At 43.1% G+C, this 14,199-nt stretch overlaps 2 protein-coding genes across 2 annotated transcripts; both read left to right on the top strand.

Moving 5' to 3' along the window:
• Nucleotides 1–5: 5 nt before the first annotated feature.
• polk (polymerase (DNA directed) kappa) lies at nt 6–9,069 on the top strand. Its single transcript, XM_084551945.1, has 14 exons — nt 6–428; nt 737–856; nt 1,437–1,589; nt 1,805–1,936; nt 2,028–2,166; nt 2,248–2,469; nt 3,048–3,172; nt 4,491–4,657; nt 4,765–4,797; nt 4,917–5,013; nt 5,654–5,825; nt 5,981–7,009; nt 8,364–8,412; nt 8,557–9,069. The coding sequence occupies exons 1-14, from the start codon at nt 300–302 to the stop codon at nt 8,639–8,641; spliced, it is 2,652 nt and encodes an 883-aa protein (XP_084408071.1). The 5' UTR covers nt 6–299; the 3' UTR covers nt 8,642–9,069.
• A 293-nt stretch (nt 9,070–9,362) lies between these two features.
• On the top strand, nt 9,363–14,196 carry ankdd1b (ankyrin repeat and death domain containing 1B). Its single transcript, XM_084550897.1, has 15 exons — nt 9,363–9,799; nt 10,177–10,277; nt 10,391–10,489; nt 10,599–10,697; nt 11,196–11,300; nt 11,382–11,483; nt 11,632–11,730; nt 12,019–12,117; nt 12,295–12,393; nt 12,572–12,670; nt 12,803–12,901; nt 13,068–13,163; nt 13,539–13,740; nt 13,881–14,012; nt 14,103–14,196. The coding sequence occupies exons 1-15, from the start codon at nt 9,625–9,627 to the stop codon at nt 14,156–14,158; spliced, it is 1,662 nt and encodes a 553-aa protein (XP_084407023.1). The 5' UTR covers nt 9,363–9,624; the 3' UTR covers nt 14,159–14,196.
• The last annotated feature ends 3 nt before the right edge of the window (nt 14,197–14,199 follow it).

Raw genomic sequence — 14,199 nt, 5'->3', positions numbered from 1 at the left:
TTTAGGGTAATAAATAAATGATTCATTATCACGTGCCGGTTTAACACTCCGCCCTTTTCTATCGTGACGTCTGAACCCGGAAGTGCCGCCAAAACTGCCGCCGTCACTATTTTGAAAACATGTCCAGACTACGGACAAGACAGCTGAGCGATGTCGTTTCGGTGAGATTGTCACAGCACGGCGGCGATAAGAGATGTGTTAGAGTTTTATCGATCAACTTTACAACAGATCGTTATTAATTGGACCACAGTGCCAAAAAAATAAGCGACTAATTTCCTACGAAGTCTCCATTCATTAGGATGGACAATGGGGACGCATCCACTAGAGAGGAGGGCTTCCTCTCCAGGATGGCTCTCAATGACAACAAGGCTGGCATGGAGGGTCTTGACAGGGACAAGATCAACAAGATCATCATGGAGTCGTCCAAGGTGAGCACTCACACCTCTAAGACATTTATTCTTTCAGTTTTGTTTAGTTGTCCTCACAAACAGTCTCTGAGAAGATCTGAGTCATCCGTCTAACCATCAAAATAAGACATAAAGGATGTGAGGAGAAGCAGAAATCAAGCTATAGTGGGCTGTGGATAACAGAAACTGTGACATCCTCTTTTACAGATTGTATCCCATACTCCTTTGTGTCCAGTATCCCGTGTGCAATGACATATAGTGCTAAAAAATATCAGCCGTGGTAGAATTCGTATAACTCTTCGTCGTGCTTTCCTTCCTTTCCATCGCAGGGATCTAAGTTTTACGAGAATGAGCTGAAGAGAGAGCAGCAGGTCAACCAGCGCATTGAGAAAATGATGCAACAAAAGGCACAGATCACAGAGCAGCAGTTAAAGAAAGCACAAGCTCAGGTAAGACACATTATGGACTCACCAGATTAAAGTTTTCTTTTGGGATGTTATTCAAACACAGACGCAGATACATAAGAGATAAAATAAGACATTATTGATCGGAAAGTAGGTGTTATAGTAGCAGTACAGTGGCATGGCAAGATGGTGCCAAAATACAAGTTAGATAAAGAAATAAGAAGAGATAAATAGTTATAATAATATAAAACAGCAAATATATCAAAGGACAGATATATTTAAAGTTGTACCAAATCTAAGTTAAGTAACTAAAGTTGAACTGTATGTAGTTATGTACCGTATTCTGACAACTCGCATGAGAGTCTATTGTACTTGAGAAAAACAAATATTTCACAGAATGACACGATTAATAAGTAAAATTCTTGAGAAACACACAGATGTATTGTCCAGAGGATGTAGGTGGTCCGTAGCCGTGGCGGAAAATGAGCAGCAGTGCTGAGATATGCTGATGTTTGGAAAGGACCTCAGGCAGTGCTTATTCTTACACTGTGGTTGCAGCAGTCTCCCGTACGATGAGCTTTATGAAAACACATTTCAGACGTATGTGTCGAACCTCTGCGTGCAGGTGGACGGGGTGGCCTCATCGCTGGAGAGCAGTCGCGATCTAAGCCGTGTGATTGTGCATGTGGACATGGACGCTTTCTACGCTGCTGTGGAGATGAGAGACTGTCCTGAGCTGAAGGACAAGCCCATGGCTGTAGGATCCATGAGTATGCTGGTGGGTTAAAATATCGTGTTATGACAGGAATTTCTCAGTTAATTTATGCATTTGCTAAGAGTAGGTGTATGTGTATATGTAGAAACAGACCGTGTTGAGTATGCTAATGCACATTTACCTAAATATTAACCTCAAGCGTACCTTCCATTATAAATATATTTATACAAATCATGGCCATTTATAACATGCACCTTTCTGTTTCTCTCATTTTTCAGTCAACGTCCAACTACCATGCTAGGAAATATGGGGTCCGAGCTGCCATGCCTGGATTCATTGGAAAGAAACTCTGCCCCAACTTAGTCATTGTTCCAACTAACTTTGATAAATACAGAGCTGTGAGTGAAGAGGTAAGAGCGGGGCCAAAGCGGATGCCGACAAAAGCCCTTTTGCCCTTTTTGGGCCCGAGCACATACCCATGAATTTGTGTCTCTTTGTTAGATCCGGGAGATTTTTGCAGACTATGACCCTAACTTCCAGCCGATGAGCCTGGATGAAGCCTATTTAGATTTTACAGACCACCTGGAGCAGAGGCAGCATTGGCCAGAGTCCTCACGCACACATCGCTACCGCACCACAGGCACGGATTTATTATATAAGGAAGTTTCATGAGTCAGAAAACCATCTGCTGATTGTGTGAAATCACTTTCTTTCTGTACAGAAGAAGAGCAGGCTGAGACTCCTCAGGAGGTAGTGCCAGAGATGAAGGACCTCTCTCCCGTCCTGTTTGAGGACAGCCCGAGCTCCTCTCCCTCTCTGCCGCCCTCCGGAAGCGTCTGTGCTGCTGGTGGCGCGTCCGAGGTGTTCGGGACATCTGTTGAGGAGGCTGTGAGAGAGATGCGCTTCCGCATTGAGCAGAAGACCATGCTGACTGCCAGCGCAGGTAAGGGGCAAATGATGTTACTAAGAAAACAGTATACTTTTTTGTGTCGTCTTGTAATTTCTGCTCAATTTAGATTTGTTGCTCAGATCCATTTTTTTTCCGCATTATTATTTCAAATGTTTCTAATATCAGATCTTCTGAGTTTTCCAGTGTGAACAGGTCAAACTTCAAACCGAATGTTACACACAACATGCTGTCCTATGGAATTAGACACAGATGCCAGTGAAGCCAGTGTTTCAATTTTCAGTGGAAAGCAGTGAATTTGTGAGCAGATGATAATGAGAGCAAGGATTTGGAGACAGATTTTTTCATTTTGGCTTTTTGTGAAGTGGTGCTTACTACTCATGTTCAGAGGTGTGTGTGTGTGTGTGTGTGTGTGGGACTCCAGTGTATTCACTGTAACAAATTTCATCCAGAATCGTGACAGATGTTCGTGACGGAAAAGTGCCATGAATTCCTATACCATAATAAACTGTAACAAGCACCAACTAGTCTGACCACAACAGTAGTAAAAGTCTGAAAAGTCAAAAGCTCGACACTGTGGATGTTTTACCAGCCGTACATTTCTATTTTTCTAGGAATTGCTCCGAACATGATGCTTGCCAAAGTGTGCAGTGACAAGAACAAGCCCAACGGCCAGTACCGACTGCCCTCCACCAGAGAGGCAGTGATGGACTTCATCCAGAATCTTCCAGTTCGCAAAGTACAGTACACATAAGTTTTCTGTGGAATAGTTATAGGCCTCTACAGTGGGAACATTTCATTTGTATGCATGAAATTTGGAATTTATAGTGAGGAAATGTGATGTAGGTCTTGACAAATAAAGCCTCTTTTAGAGTACTGTGGGACATTGACGCTGTAACTTACGCACATAGCCAGCGCGAGCCATTTATACTTGTGTGCTCGTCAGTCCGGCTCGCTCTGGAAAAACACCGCCCAAACGCTTCCGGCGAAATTTTGCTGAAGACGAAATGCTTGTATCTCCGCAACTCCTCAGTTAACCTTTCCTCAATGTGTTCCATCTTTTGATCTAAAACAATGGATATGAAAATTGCGGAGAATGAGAAGCAGCCGGAAATACTAAAGCAGAAATACACTACTACCAAGTGGACCAGTTACAGCTCTTGCACTCTGCGTTGCCACGTTGCGTAGTTACATTTCTGAGAAGGTGCATGTCAGCAATGGCGCTAGAGTCTGCGTTGTCGCCGTAGCCTCTGCGTCAACTTAACGCACTTAGCGCCTTTCACTAAGGCTTCTCTTCTTAGCACAGATCAGTGTACAGAACCTTTCGGTAGCAGCTTCTCATTGAAGCAGATCATGTCAGTTCTCACTAACTAATGTTAATGCCATGAACAAAATTACCCCTTGCTGATTTTTGATGTGTTAAAAAATGCATCTCTCTGTTGCTGAGTTTAGTTCCCACAACTGGAGTAGAGTGAAAGTCCCATAATACCATCCATCTGCCAGCTAAATATTTTATCATATCGTAAAAATATATTCATTTTTGGGTTCTGAATCAGGACCTTCAGTATTTGGAGCAAGTAGCTGTTGGAAAAATAAGATGTGCTAAAATCAGTCAGATCATCTCAACTTTCAGATTTCTTTTGGATCTTCTGAGTTTTATTTGTCCAGAATCTGAGTGACTTTCAACAGCTGAAGATTAAACTGAAATTGGTTCACTGAGAGCTTTTAAAGTTTTTAAATAAGTGCAGTCAATAGTTGCATTAATCAAGCACAATGCATTCCTCTAGTGTTATTTTTTATTTCCCTCGTACAAAATTCCTCAGTAATCCTCTAGTTATTAATTACTCCTGCGTCCCACACATAGAATTGCATGTTTAAGGTTTTCCTGTTACTTCTTTAATCGTAAATTTTGACATTCATTAATTTCATTAAATAGATGCAAACATTACGTTGTGTGTTTTTATATATGTGTTACAGACGTGGCAAAGATGGTTGAAAGAAAATCTGTCACGATATTCTCAGACAGTAAAGATGTGTTGTTGATGTCTTTCCTCCAGGTTTGTGGCATAGGGAAGGTGAGTGAGAAGATGCTGAACGCTCTGGGCATCAGCAGCTGTTTCCATCTGGGCCAGCAGATGGCGCTGCTGTCGTTGTTGTTCTCTGAGTCTTCCTGGCATCACTTCATGCAGATTTCTCTGGGTCTGGGCTCCACATTTATACCAAGGTAGCTTATGCTTGGTTAATAAAATTCAGAAAAACTTGAATGATAAAAAAATAAATAACCTTATTCGGACAGAGGAGATGATATTTGTTGTCTCTGCTTTCATATAGGCACGAAGAAAGAAAAAGCATGAGCACAGAAAGGTTTGTTTGTTGAAATTAATAGACTCTGACATGGTTGATTTATTTTTTTTGTTAGTTTTTAGTGTCCATCCTTTTGACTCATCTGTGTCCCACTCTCTCTTTATGTGTTACATTAACAGGACATTTAAAGAGCTGAGTAAAGCTGAGGAGCAGCTGTCTTTTTGCAAGGAGATCTGTGAAGACTTAGCAGAAGACATGAAGAGAGAAGGTCTGAAGGTACTAAATGAGTTTTTCCTCTATTTATTTTTCAACACAAACACACTTTTACACAGGTTACCTCCTTTCATAACTGCTGTGAATCAAAACAATGTGACTGTCTCACAATACTCAAAAAGAACTGGCATTGGGGATATATTTGAACAACATTACGTAGCCATACAGGTAAAGAGAAAATGGTTACACAAAAAAAAAAAAAAGGCCCATCTTGTTTTTGGTCTTCCGGGAATCAGCCTGACTCCAAACTGAATCTCACACAATTACCTTAACCTGTCCATTCCTTCTGAATCGATAGAGTAAGGACTTGATGGCTCGGCACAGTCATCACCCCCCTGCCTGGGTCCTGATGTGCCCTTGATAGCTGGAGGAAATGGAAGGCCATTAAAGAGACAGCAGGGGCTACTATCAGCCTTGGAAGTATCTCCCTGGGAGATGATCACATTACTATGAAAACTCACCAAATGCATTCTGACAAATCAATCACCGATAAGAGAGAGATTTCCATCTCTCTTCTATTTACAGCCCTTCCATACAGTCCCATTGATTATGTCAGTAATTAGGAGGATGTTGTAAAGCAGACAGAAATGTCCTTAAATGTTTTTCCTAATATAGATTTCATCTTTTCCTCATTCTCCCCAAGGGTAAAACTGTAACCCTGAAGCTTAAAAATGTGAACTTCGAGGTGAAAACCAGGGCGATGACGCTGCCGTATGCTGTTGCTACAGTGGATGAGATCTTTGCTGTTGCTAAGGACCTACTGAAAACGGAAATAGAAAATGAAAGCCCCCAGCCACTCAGACTGAGGCTCATGGGTAATTAGATATAGCAACATAACTGACACATCAATTAATACAACTAGCTTGAAATCAATCTAAATGATGTGTGACACACACTGCATGTGGAAATAATAACACAGTCGGCGTTCATTTTCAAGTTTTCTCCACATAATTTGTTTTTGTGCTTGTAGGTGTTAGAATTTCTGCCTTTGTCGCTTCGGATGACAAAAAGCCCCTGCAGAAGAGCATCCTTGGCTTCCTTCAACCAGGCAAGGCAGATCCTGCTGGTTCCTCTCAAGCAATGCCTCAAACCCTTGAAAAGGAGCAGTTGGCCCATCACCCCTCCCAAAACCAGCCAAGTTTGTGTCCTCCGCTGGCAGAGAAGTGCCAGAGACAAGAGGAAGTTCCTTGGCGGAGTAAGCAGAGGCAGTTAGAGAGGAACCAGGCTGGTGAGGAACCCCAACAGTCTTTCTTCCAAAAAGCTTATGCCAAAAGACTGCAACTCAAGGCGGAGAGTGAAAGCCCGCAGAAGGAAGAACGTGAGGAAAACACTTCTATGATTACGACTACAGGCACTGGTCCTGAAGAGGATGAAGAGTCATCAGTTAAACCAAACAAGAATAACGGCGCAGCGTCAGATCTTCCAGAAAATTTCTTTATTTCTCCTGTACAGGCCCACGCATCCACCTCGGGCTGTGGTGGGAGACAGTCAGACGCCCTCACGTGTCCGGTGTGTTTCAGGCAGGTGGACACGACCGATCTAAATCTCTTCAACAGGCACATAGACTATTGCCTTAGCGATGCCTCTAGAAAACCAAAGCAAAGCGCAATTTCAGACTCGGAGTCAGATAAAGAATGTGAAGTAGTGGAAAAATTGAGGGGAGAGTGTGAAAGAGAAGAATCAAAACCCAGTGAAGAGTTGGAGTCGAACAGAGTTTGTCCCCAGGAAGGCCAACACGATTTAGAAAACCATTTTGTTCAGAAGGCTTTGTTGACTAATGGCAACAACGAAACAGATGCTTCGGAACAGGCCGGGTCATGTAATGGTAGCGGTCCCGTCCTCGTCTGCCCAATATGTCAGCAGACCCAGGACACGAATGACCTCGCTGTCTTCAACCACCACGTCGACCTCTGCCTGAACCAGGAGGTCTTACATCAGCTGGGGGGACAGACGTTATCTTCCACAAATCCATCTCCAGTTAAAAACAACAAGACTATAGGTAAGTGTGAGTTTGAAATGAATGTGAGTTTGTAGTTTTTTTCATTGTGTTTCATCATTAAACCTGCAATTACTAATGGATTTCAGAGTAATATATACACTGATCAGCCACAACATTAAAACCACTGACGGGAGAAGTGAATTACATTGATCATCTTGTGACAGTTCAATGTTCTGCTGGGAAACTTTTGGACCTGGCATTTGTGTGGATGTTACTTAGACATGAACCACCCACCTACACCAGACCAGGCACCCCCACCCCATAGCAATAACACTCCTTGATGGCAGCAGCCATCCCCCAGCAGGATGCAGCCTGACACAGACACACACACAAAAACGCTTAAGGAACAACTCAAAAAACATGAAGAACAGCACAAGGCCTCCAAATCCACTAGATCTCAAACTGATCAAGTATCTGTGGGATGCACTGGAACAAGCCTGGTCCACAGAGGCCCCTCCCCTCAACCCACAGGACTCAAAGGCCTCCACTAACAACATCCTGTTGCCAGACACCACAGGACACCCTCAGAAGGCCCATGTCCATTCTCTGATGAGTCACAACTGTTTTGGAGGCACAAGGGAGACCTACACAATAATAGGAATGGTCATAATGTTATGCCTGATCGGTGAATATTTTATTTTATTAGTCTCTGTCCTAATGTTTTTAATTTTCTCAAGCTTATTTGAACAACCCAGGCATTAAATCCCCAAACTGAGCACTAAGGAGACAAAAAACCCCAACTACTCTCTAACAGTGTCGACCTGTTTGTTGGTAGGCTTGTCACAATATAAGATCCCCTTTACATTATCACTTGCTATCATAAAAAACATTGACTCTAGTCTTTTTACCTGTTCTTTGTGTACTGTATAAGTCATATGTGCTGTTGTTTCCTGCGTGGATTGTACGTCTGAGAATACACCTCTCTCTGCTGACGACCTCCTGACCATCCCGTTAGTGATGCCTATAAGCTGTGGCTGTATGACATCTTTGCCGTCAACAGCAGGAATGTGTATTCCTGAAGGTGTCAGTGGCCTATGACCTCGTTATTTACCGACAGCGACATTGCGCGAGAAGTTCGTATTGATTCAGACCGAGAAAAGACATCTCATTTCACCCCATGGGACTCCTTTTTCCCCCGGGCCTTGGAAATGGCTAAATCACTTTCTCACCTATTCATTTCCTACAATGAAGTGCACCCCGGTTTCCTCTTAAACAAGCCTGCCTCAGAAATTGCACTCTTTATGTCCCTGAAGAGCTGCAGCAATTGTGTGCGTCTCCTCAATGGATGTTTTTTTTTTTTCTTTTTTCCCCTTCAGCGAAGAGATAACAATGAAGCGTATGTTTCTGTTTGCAGACGGGGGACATCTCCTGCCAAGGCAAGCAAGCAAAGGGAAAAGCAAAAGGTGAGACGGCTCGTTTACAGATTTCTACTTCGCAAAACGTCAGACGCGCGGCCTTTGCACATTCTCCGTGCTGTGTGTAAAGTCACGTTAATTCAAATTCATGCCAAATGATGTTTTCTGCTTGTTTTCCGTTTCACGATTCAGACGGGACCCGCCTTCCTCGCCTCCTTCTAAAAAGCCTAAAAGCCTCGGCCGCTGCAACACCATTGACAAGTTCTTCAGGTCATAGTCACCTGTCGTCGTCTGCAGCACAGTCCTCGCAGCGATTGCACACAGAGCCATGTTTAAAGTTTCTGCACAAAAATCAGGATTGCTGAAATAAGAAGCTAAGAATTTGCACTTACATAAAATATTTCGCTTTTTTTTAAGCCATAAAGAAAATGACAATGACATATTTTTGGTAATAAGTGAATGAATGTAACGTAAGCCTAATATTTAATGTGTGCTGAACAGAAGAAGTTATTTTCATACAGGCTAGTGTGTTTTAAATTTATCTCAATTAAATTATTTTTATTCTATTTTCAGCCATTTCAAGTTGTATTTATTGTGTCAGCGATGATGCTGTACATCAGCTTTAATAATGAAGATAAGAGAATGTTTCTATCATGTGAACTGTTGCAATAAATTTCTATTTTGAACTTGACGCGTTTATCAGTACCCAGCTATTCTCCCTGAACCTGAATTAAACTACACTGTTCACTGCAGAAGCACAAGATCAAACTAGTTTAAAGCAAGTTTGTGACCAGAGGCTTGACTCATCACTTTAAAAAAAAAAGAGCATATGTAACTAGTCTTCCCTAGACAGGCAAGTCAAACGACTACAGGGGCTTTATGATAATCTTTAGTAAACACTGAACACTAGAAATTAAAGTTAAGAAGTGCTTCTTGTAATATATGTTATGTCATTCAATGCCAGATAAAGCTGTAGTCACATAACAGGTGAAGTGTGTCATTTTAAATATCCTCCGTCACCATTGGCGGGCCTCTCAAGGGCGTGAGCTGGTAAAGCAAACAAAGATCAGCCCCGCAGCGTTAAGATATAGGAGTACACTTTCATTCCAAGTCTCCCTGTTTGATATTTGAAGACCATAACGAGCTAAAACTGCACGGGCGAAAAAATAGCGTTTGTTTTTCTGTCTGTGTGTTTTTCCTACTGTTTATTAAACCTAGCCCGCCTTGGTTACACAAAGAGGTCACTGGAACGGCTTCCCAATGGAAAGAAGAGCTCTGGCTTTGAGGAAGATGATCAAGAAGCACGGTCCCAAGAAGGAGAATCTAGACCCTCGGAAGTGGATGAGGCCGGAGACTATCAGGGGTTTTACTGACTTTGTGCTGAACAAGAACTCGGACAAGGAGACGGACGACAGCTTTGACGACAAAGAGATGTGTGAGTAGACAACATACACATGCGACGTGTAAAATGGGGAATATGAATACGCCGTGGTACACAACAGGAAAAGCATAGGACGCCGAGCAGCCAAATGTTAGAGCAAGTCTCCGATACTGTTAATTATTAGCTGTTCACTGTGTTGCACGACAGTTTCCTTTAGGAAACTCTGTATTTGCTGTGAGTGTATTTGCTATATGGGTGTGTGAATAAGTTAAAATAAAGACAGGAGGTGCACACTTACTCAGTTGCTGTTGTGGGTTTTGACATAATCTTGTTTTAATCCTAGCTCATGCTGTTGTGTATTTTACATGATACAGTATAAACTATAAATGATCATATGTACGTACAACCTTCCTGTCTACCTTGTTGAGCAGTGCTTGAGGCAGAGAAGCAGTTCATAGAAGCAGCTAAGAGGAATGACGTAGAGGCCATGAAGGTTCTTGGAAGAGGGCTGAACGCCAATGCAAAGAATGTGGTGGGTCTAAAAAGACAAAACACCTTGTTGCCCTGCGTTATTTGATGACGTCATGCTGGAGAGCCCTTCACTAAATGCATTAAATAATACACTGATCGTGTTGTCTGCCTCAGCATAACAGGACTGCCCTTCACTATGCGGTGGCTGGCAAGAACAAGGAAGCTGTTCAGCTTCTGCTACAGCGCAGGGTCAAAGTGGATCAAAAGGACAAGGTGAGGGGGGGGTTTGAGTGCGCGCATCCGAAGACACGAGCCAATGACAATAGCTTACACAATAGTTTAAGTAAGCGCAACTTTCCATTATGTGCTCTGTGTCTGGCAGTACGGCGTGACACCCATTCATTTGGCTGCCTGGTTTGGCAGTCTGGACATCCTGAAATTATTAGTGCGGGCCGGGGCTGAACAGAAGGTTGAGAATGAGGTAACGTAACACTTCTGCTGCTTCTAACTTCTAACTGTTATGCCCGGCATGTCAAGAAAACATGAACCCAGCTCAGGCATGTTGATTCATTTCTTTTACCTGGATGATTACATTTTGCTACAAATCTCAAATCTGCCTCACAGCAAGAAGGTTCTGGGTTTGAATCCATCGGGCGACTGGGGCCTTTCTGTGCGGAGTTTGCATGTTCTCGCTGTGTCTGTGTAGGTTCTCTCCAGGTACTCCAGCTTCCTCCCAGGTTAATTGGTGTTTCTAAATTGGTCATAGGTGTGAATGAGTGTGAATGGTTGTCCGTCTCTCTGTGTTAGCCCTGCGATGGACTGGCGACCTGTCCAGGGTGTACCCCGCCTCTCACCCGATGACAGCTTGGATGGGCTCGAGCCGCCCTGCGACCCTCCAGAAGACAAGCGGTTACAGAAGATGAATGAATGAATGAATGTTTCCTTAATTATGACTCACTTTTTTTGTTTTTAACCTCAGGAAGGACTGAACATTATGCATTGTGCTGCCATCAACAACCACACTGAAATTGTTGAGTATATTGTTAACGACCTACAGATGAAAGAACTAGACAGAGAAGATCGGGTAGGTTAATAAATCAGCTGTATATTTTCTTCTAAAGGACACACACACACGTTTATCTGTTCCTCAATTCTCATATTTCAGTCAGGGCACCGGGCGTTTGCGCTGGCGGCAGAGCATGGCTGTGTTGAAATGCTGGAGATGCTGATAGAGCCGTACAACATGGCCACCATGAAGCCCAACAAGGTGTGTGTTTGTGGGCTTGCTTGCATCCACACACAGCGTATTTATGCTTGCACGTGCCCGACTGCACGTTTCTGTGTCTCCCCTGAAAGAAAGCTCAAAGTCAAACACTTCTTTGATGCCAGTTGTGTCCCTCCTTCCCTTCTGCCAGAGAGGAGACACGCCCCTGCACTTAGCTGCCAGGAACGGCCACTTGGACGCCGTCCAGCTGCTGCTGCAGAACTTCGATACTCGGGATGAAGTCAATACGGTAGACGATCAGTTTAAGCATCCTCTCTGTCACAGCGGGCTCACTGGCTAATCCACAACTAGATGGTGGCTCCACTTTAGATTAATTAAAACGCATCAAACATGAAGTGGTTACTATAACAACACAAACATGAGTTAAAATCACATTAGCTGTTTTTATTGCTAATGCTGCCCAAGATTAATCAGCATAAACCAGTAATTTTCTGAATTCTACTAGTTTTGTGAGCCTGTTAAATTTTAAAAGGGGTTTACCTAAGGTTTTTAATTGATGGATCCCTTTGTGTTGCAGGATGGTGAGACAGCTTTGTACCAGGCTGCAGACAACGCACAGGAAGAATGTCTTCTGACCCTGCTGGAGGCTGGCTGTGACCCCAACCTCCTCACAGAGGTACAATAAGACACTATAGCAACTCAAATAATTACGCTGTTCCTCTAGTACCCTGCCGTTAATGACACTATGCTATAGCATGTATTAAAAGGTTGATCCTTAGGTCAGCATTGAAATACGTCAGAAATAAAATTCTTTGCATTTGGAATATATAGCTGAGTTCACTCTCCCCTGCAGGCCAAATGCAGTGCTCTCCATCCAGTTTCAAAACGAGGAGAGACGAGTCTTGTCCAGCTCCTCTTAGAGTACAAAGCCCATCCTGACTTTCAAAATCAGGTAAGCAAAAAACACATGCTAGGGGGCAGCACTACATTCCCTCAGTAAAGGTTTCTGGTAACGCACATCATCTGCCTTCAATCATTTTCACAATTTAGATATAGTTAGATATTTTTTTTCTAATCTAGCAGTGTGCTTGTCAGCCTCGTGTTAAGTAACGCTTCGTTTTTGCTGTCAGGACTTAGAATCACCTCTTCACCTGGCAGTGAAGAACAGTCACATCCCTGTCATCCATTCTCTACTGCAGGCGGGCAGCAACATAAACGTCACCGATAAAGTATGATCACCCCTTAACACGATAAAATAAGCTGTCTGAGAACACACATATATATATATATATATATACGGCATTAAACTAGGAAAATGCTCACTGCATTGTAATGTGATTTCCTTCGCTACGAATTGTTAGAGGTCCCAGACTGTTATGCATCTTGCTGCAGAGCTTGCCAGAATCGAAGTTGTGGAAATGCTTCTTAAAACCGGGCTGGATCTAACAATCAAGGACAGAGTAAGAACTTGCACAATTTCTAACGTGCTCTACTTCTAGGGCAAATAAACATATGATTATTTTAAGCCATGCAGCACCATGACACACAAATGTAAGAAATATTCTATTATAAATGTGATTTCTTACGGTTCTATTTCAATTTGTGTATTTGTCGGATCCGGAGCAGCAAGGTAAGACAGCACTGGGTGTTGCAGCCAGAGCGAACGAGGTGATTATTGTGGACATGATCATCAAAGCAGAAAGATACTACGCCTGGAAAAAGGTGAGAAATGAAACTCGTACCTCATACGAGTTTCATGTGTGCTTTAATCCATTCTTGAGGCTTTGAGATCAATAATTACATTCATCAAAAATGATTCATTTCCCAACGTCACTTTCCATTAGGTGAATCCCCTCTAATGCTATTAAAGGATCCGCCGTACAGAATAGAAGGCATCTGTCTGACAATTTACCATAAATTTAATTAAAGATATGCCTGATTCTATTCCATTATTGATTTTCAAAATGTTTAACTCCGGCATTCATATTGCTAATCATGTGCGTTAGTGTCTTGCCAATAATCTCTTCCTATGCCTCGTGGTTCTATGGGGCTTGTGGCCTTTATGAGTCTGCTGACATGATTTAATTGCCCTTTCAGGCAGACCCTGAGCTTAATGAGAGTGTTCACAGCGAGTATCCACTAACGTTCAAACTCGACCACCGCTTTGAGACCAAGCCGCTCCGTACGATGGCCTGGCGCCTGGCCTATGAGCTCCTGAAAGAAGGAGCCTGGAAAAGACTGGCAGAACACTGGGGCTTTACTACGGAGCAAGTGTTTGCCATCGAGGAGCAGTGGACAGGTGCCACGACTCACACACTGACAGGACAGGCTTTCATGTGCATGTGGCAGCAAATACTATAACATAAACCTCTCAAATCCCTGGACTGTGGTTATAAAGTAATGTCCTAGGATAAGTCAGTTCTGCGTGCTTGTGCACAGGTCAGCGCAACTATCAGGAGCATGGGAACAGGATGCTGCTTATCTGGCTCCATGGGGAAGAGCTGGCACGGAGGAATCCTGCTAAAGAACTCTACCAGGGCCTCATGCTCACAGGGAACAGGAAAGCTGCAGGTACATTCAGTTAACTTATGGCGAACATACCGTGCTGCCTGGGTATGTGTGCCATAGGTTTACTACATAAAATGTTCACTTGTCTTCCAGATAAGATTCGGATGGAGGCAGAGACTTCCAGCAGCAAGAGCTGCAGCATTTCATGAGGATTAGCAAAACGGTTACATCATTGTCAACTACTGAGCTG

Source organism: Chelon labrosus (genome assembly GCF_963514085.1).
Source record: "Chelon labrosus genome assembly, chromosome: 9".
Lineage (NCBI taxonomy): Eukaryota > Metazoa > Chordata > Actinopteri > Mugiliformes > Mugilidae > Chelon > Chelon labrosus.
This window is presented reverse-complemented; position numbering and strand designations above follow the sequence as displayed.

Excerpts from the sequence above, each read along its gene's own strand:
- polk (XM_084551945.1), top strand. The coding sequence starts at position 300 with ATGGACAATGGGGACGCATCCACTAGAGAGGAGGGCTTCCTCTCCAGG. Across the intron at positions 429-736 it reads TCATCATGGAGTCGTCCAAG|GGATCTAAGTTTTACGAGAA; the intron begins GTGAGCACTCAC and ends TTTCCATCGCAG. Across the intron at positions 857-1,436 it reads TAAAGAAAGCACAAGCTCAG|GTGGACGGGGTGGCCTCATC; the intron begins GTAAGACACATT and ends CTCTGCGTGCAG.
- ankdd1b (XM_084550897.1), top strand. The coding sequence starts at position 9,625 with ATGGAAAGAAGAGCTCTGGCTTTGAGGAAGATGATCAAGAAGCACGGT. Across the intron at positions 11,301-11,381 it reads AACTAGACAGAGAAGATCGG|TCAGGGCACCGGGCGTTTGC; the intron begins GTAGGTTAATAA and ends CTCATATTTCAG. Across the intron at positions 12,394-12,571 it reads ATCCTGACTTTCAAAATCAG|GACTTAGAATCACCTCTTCA; the intron begins GTAAGCAAAAAA and ends TTTTGCTGTCAG.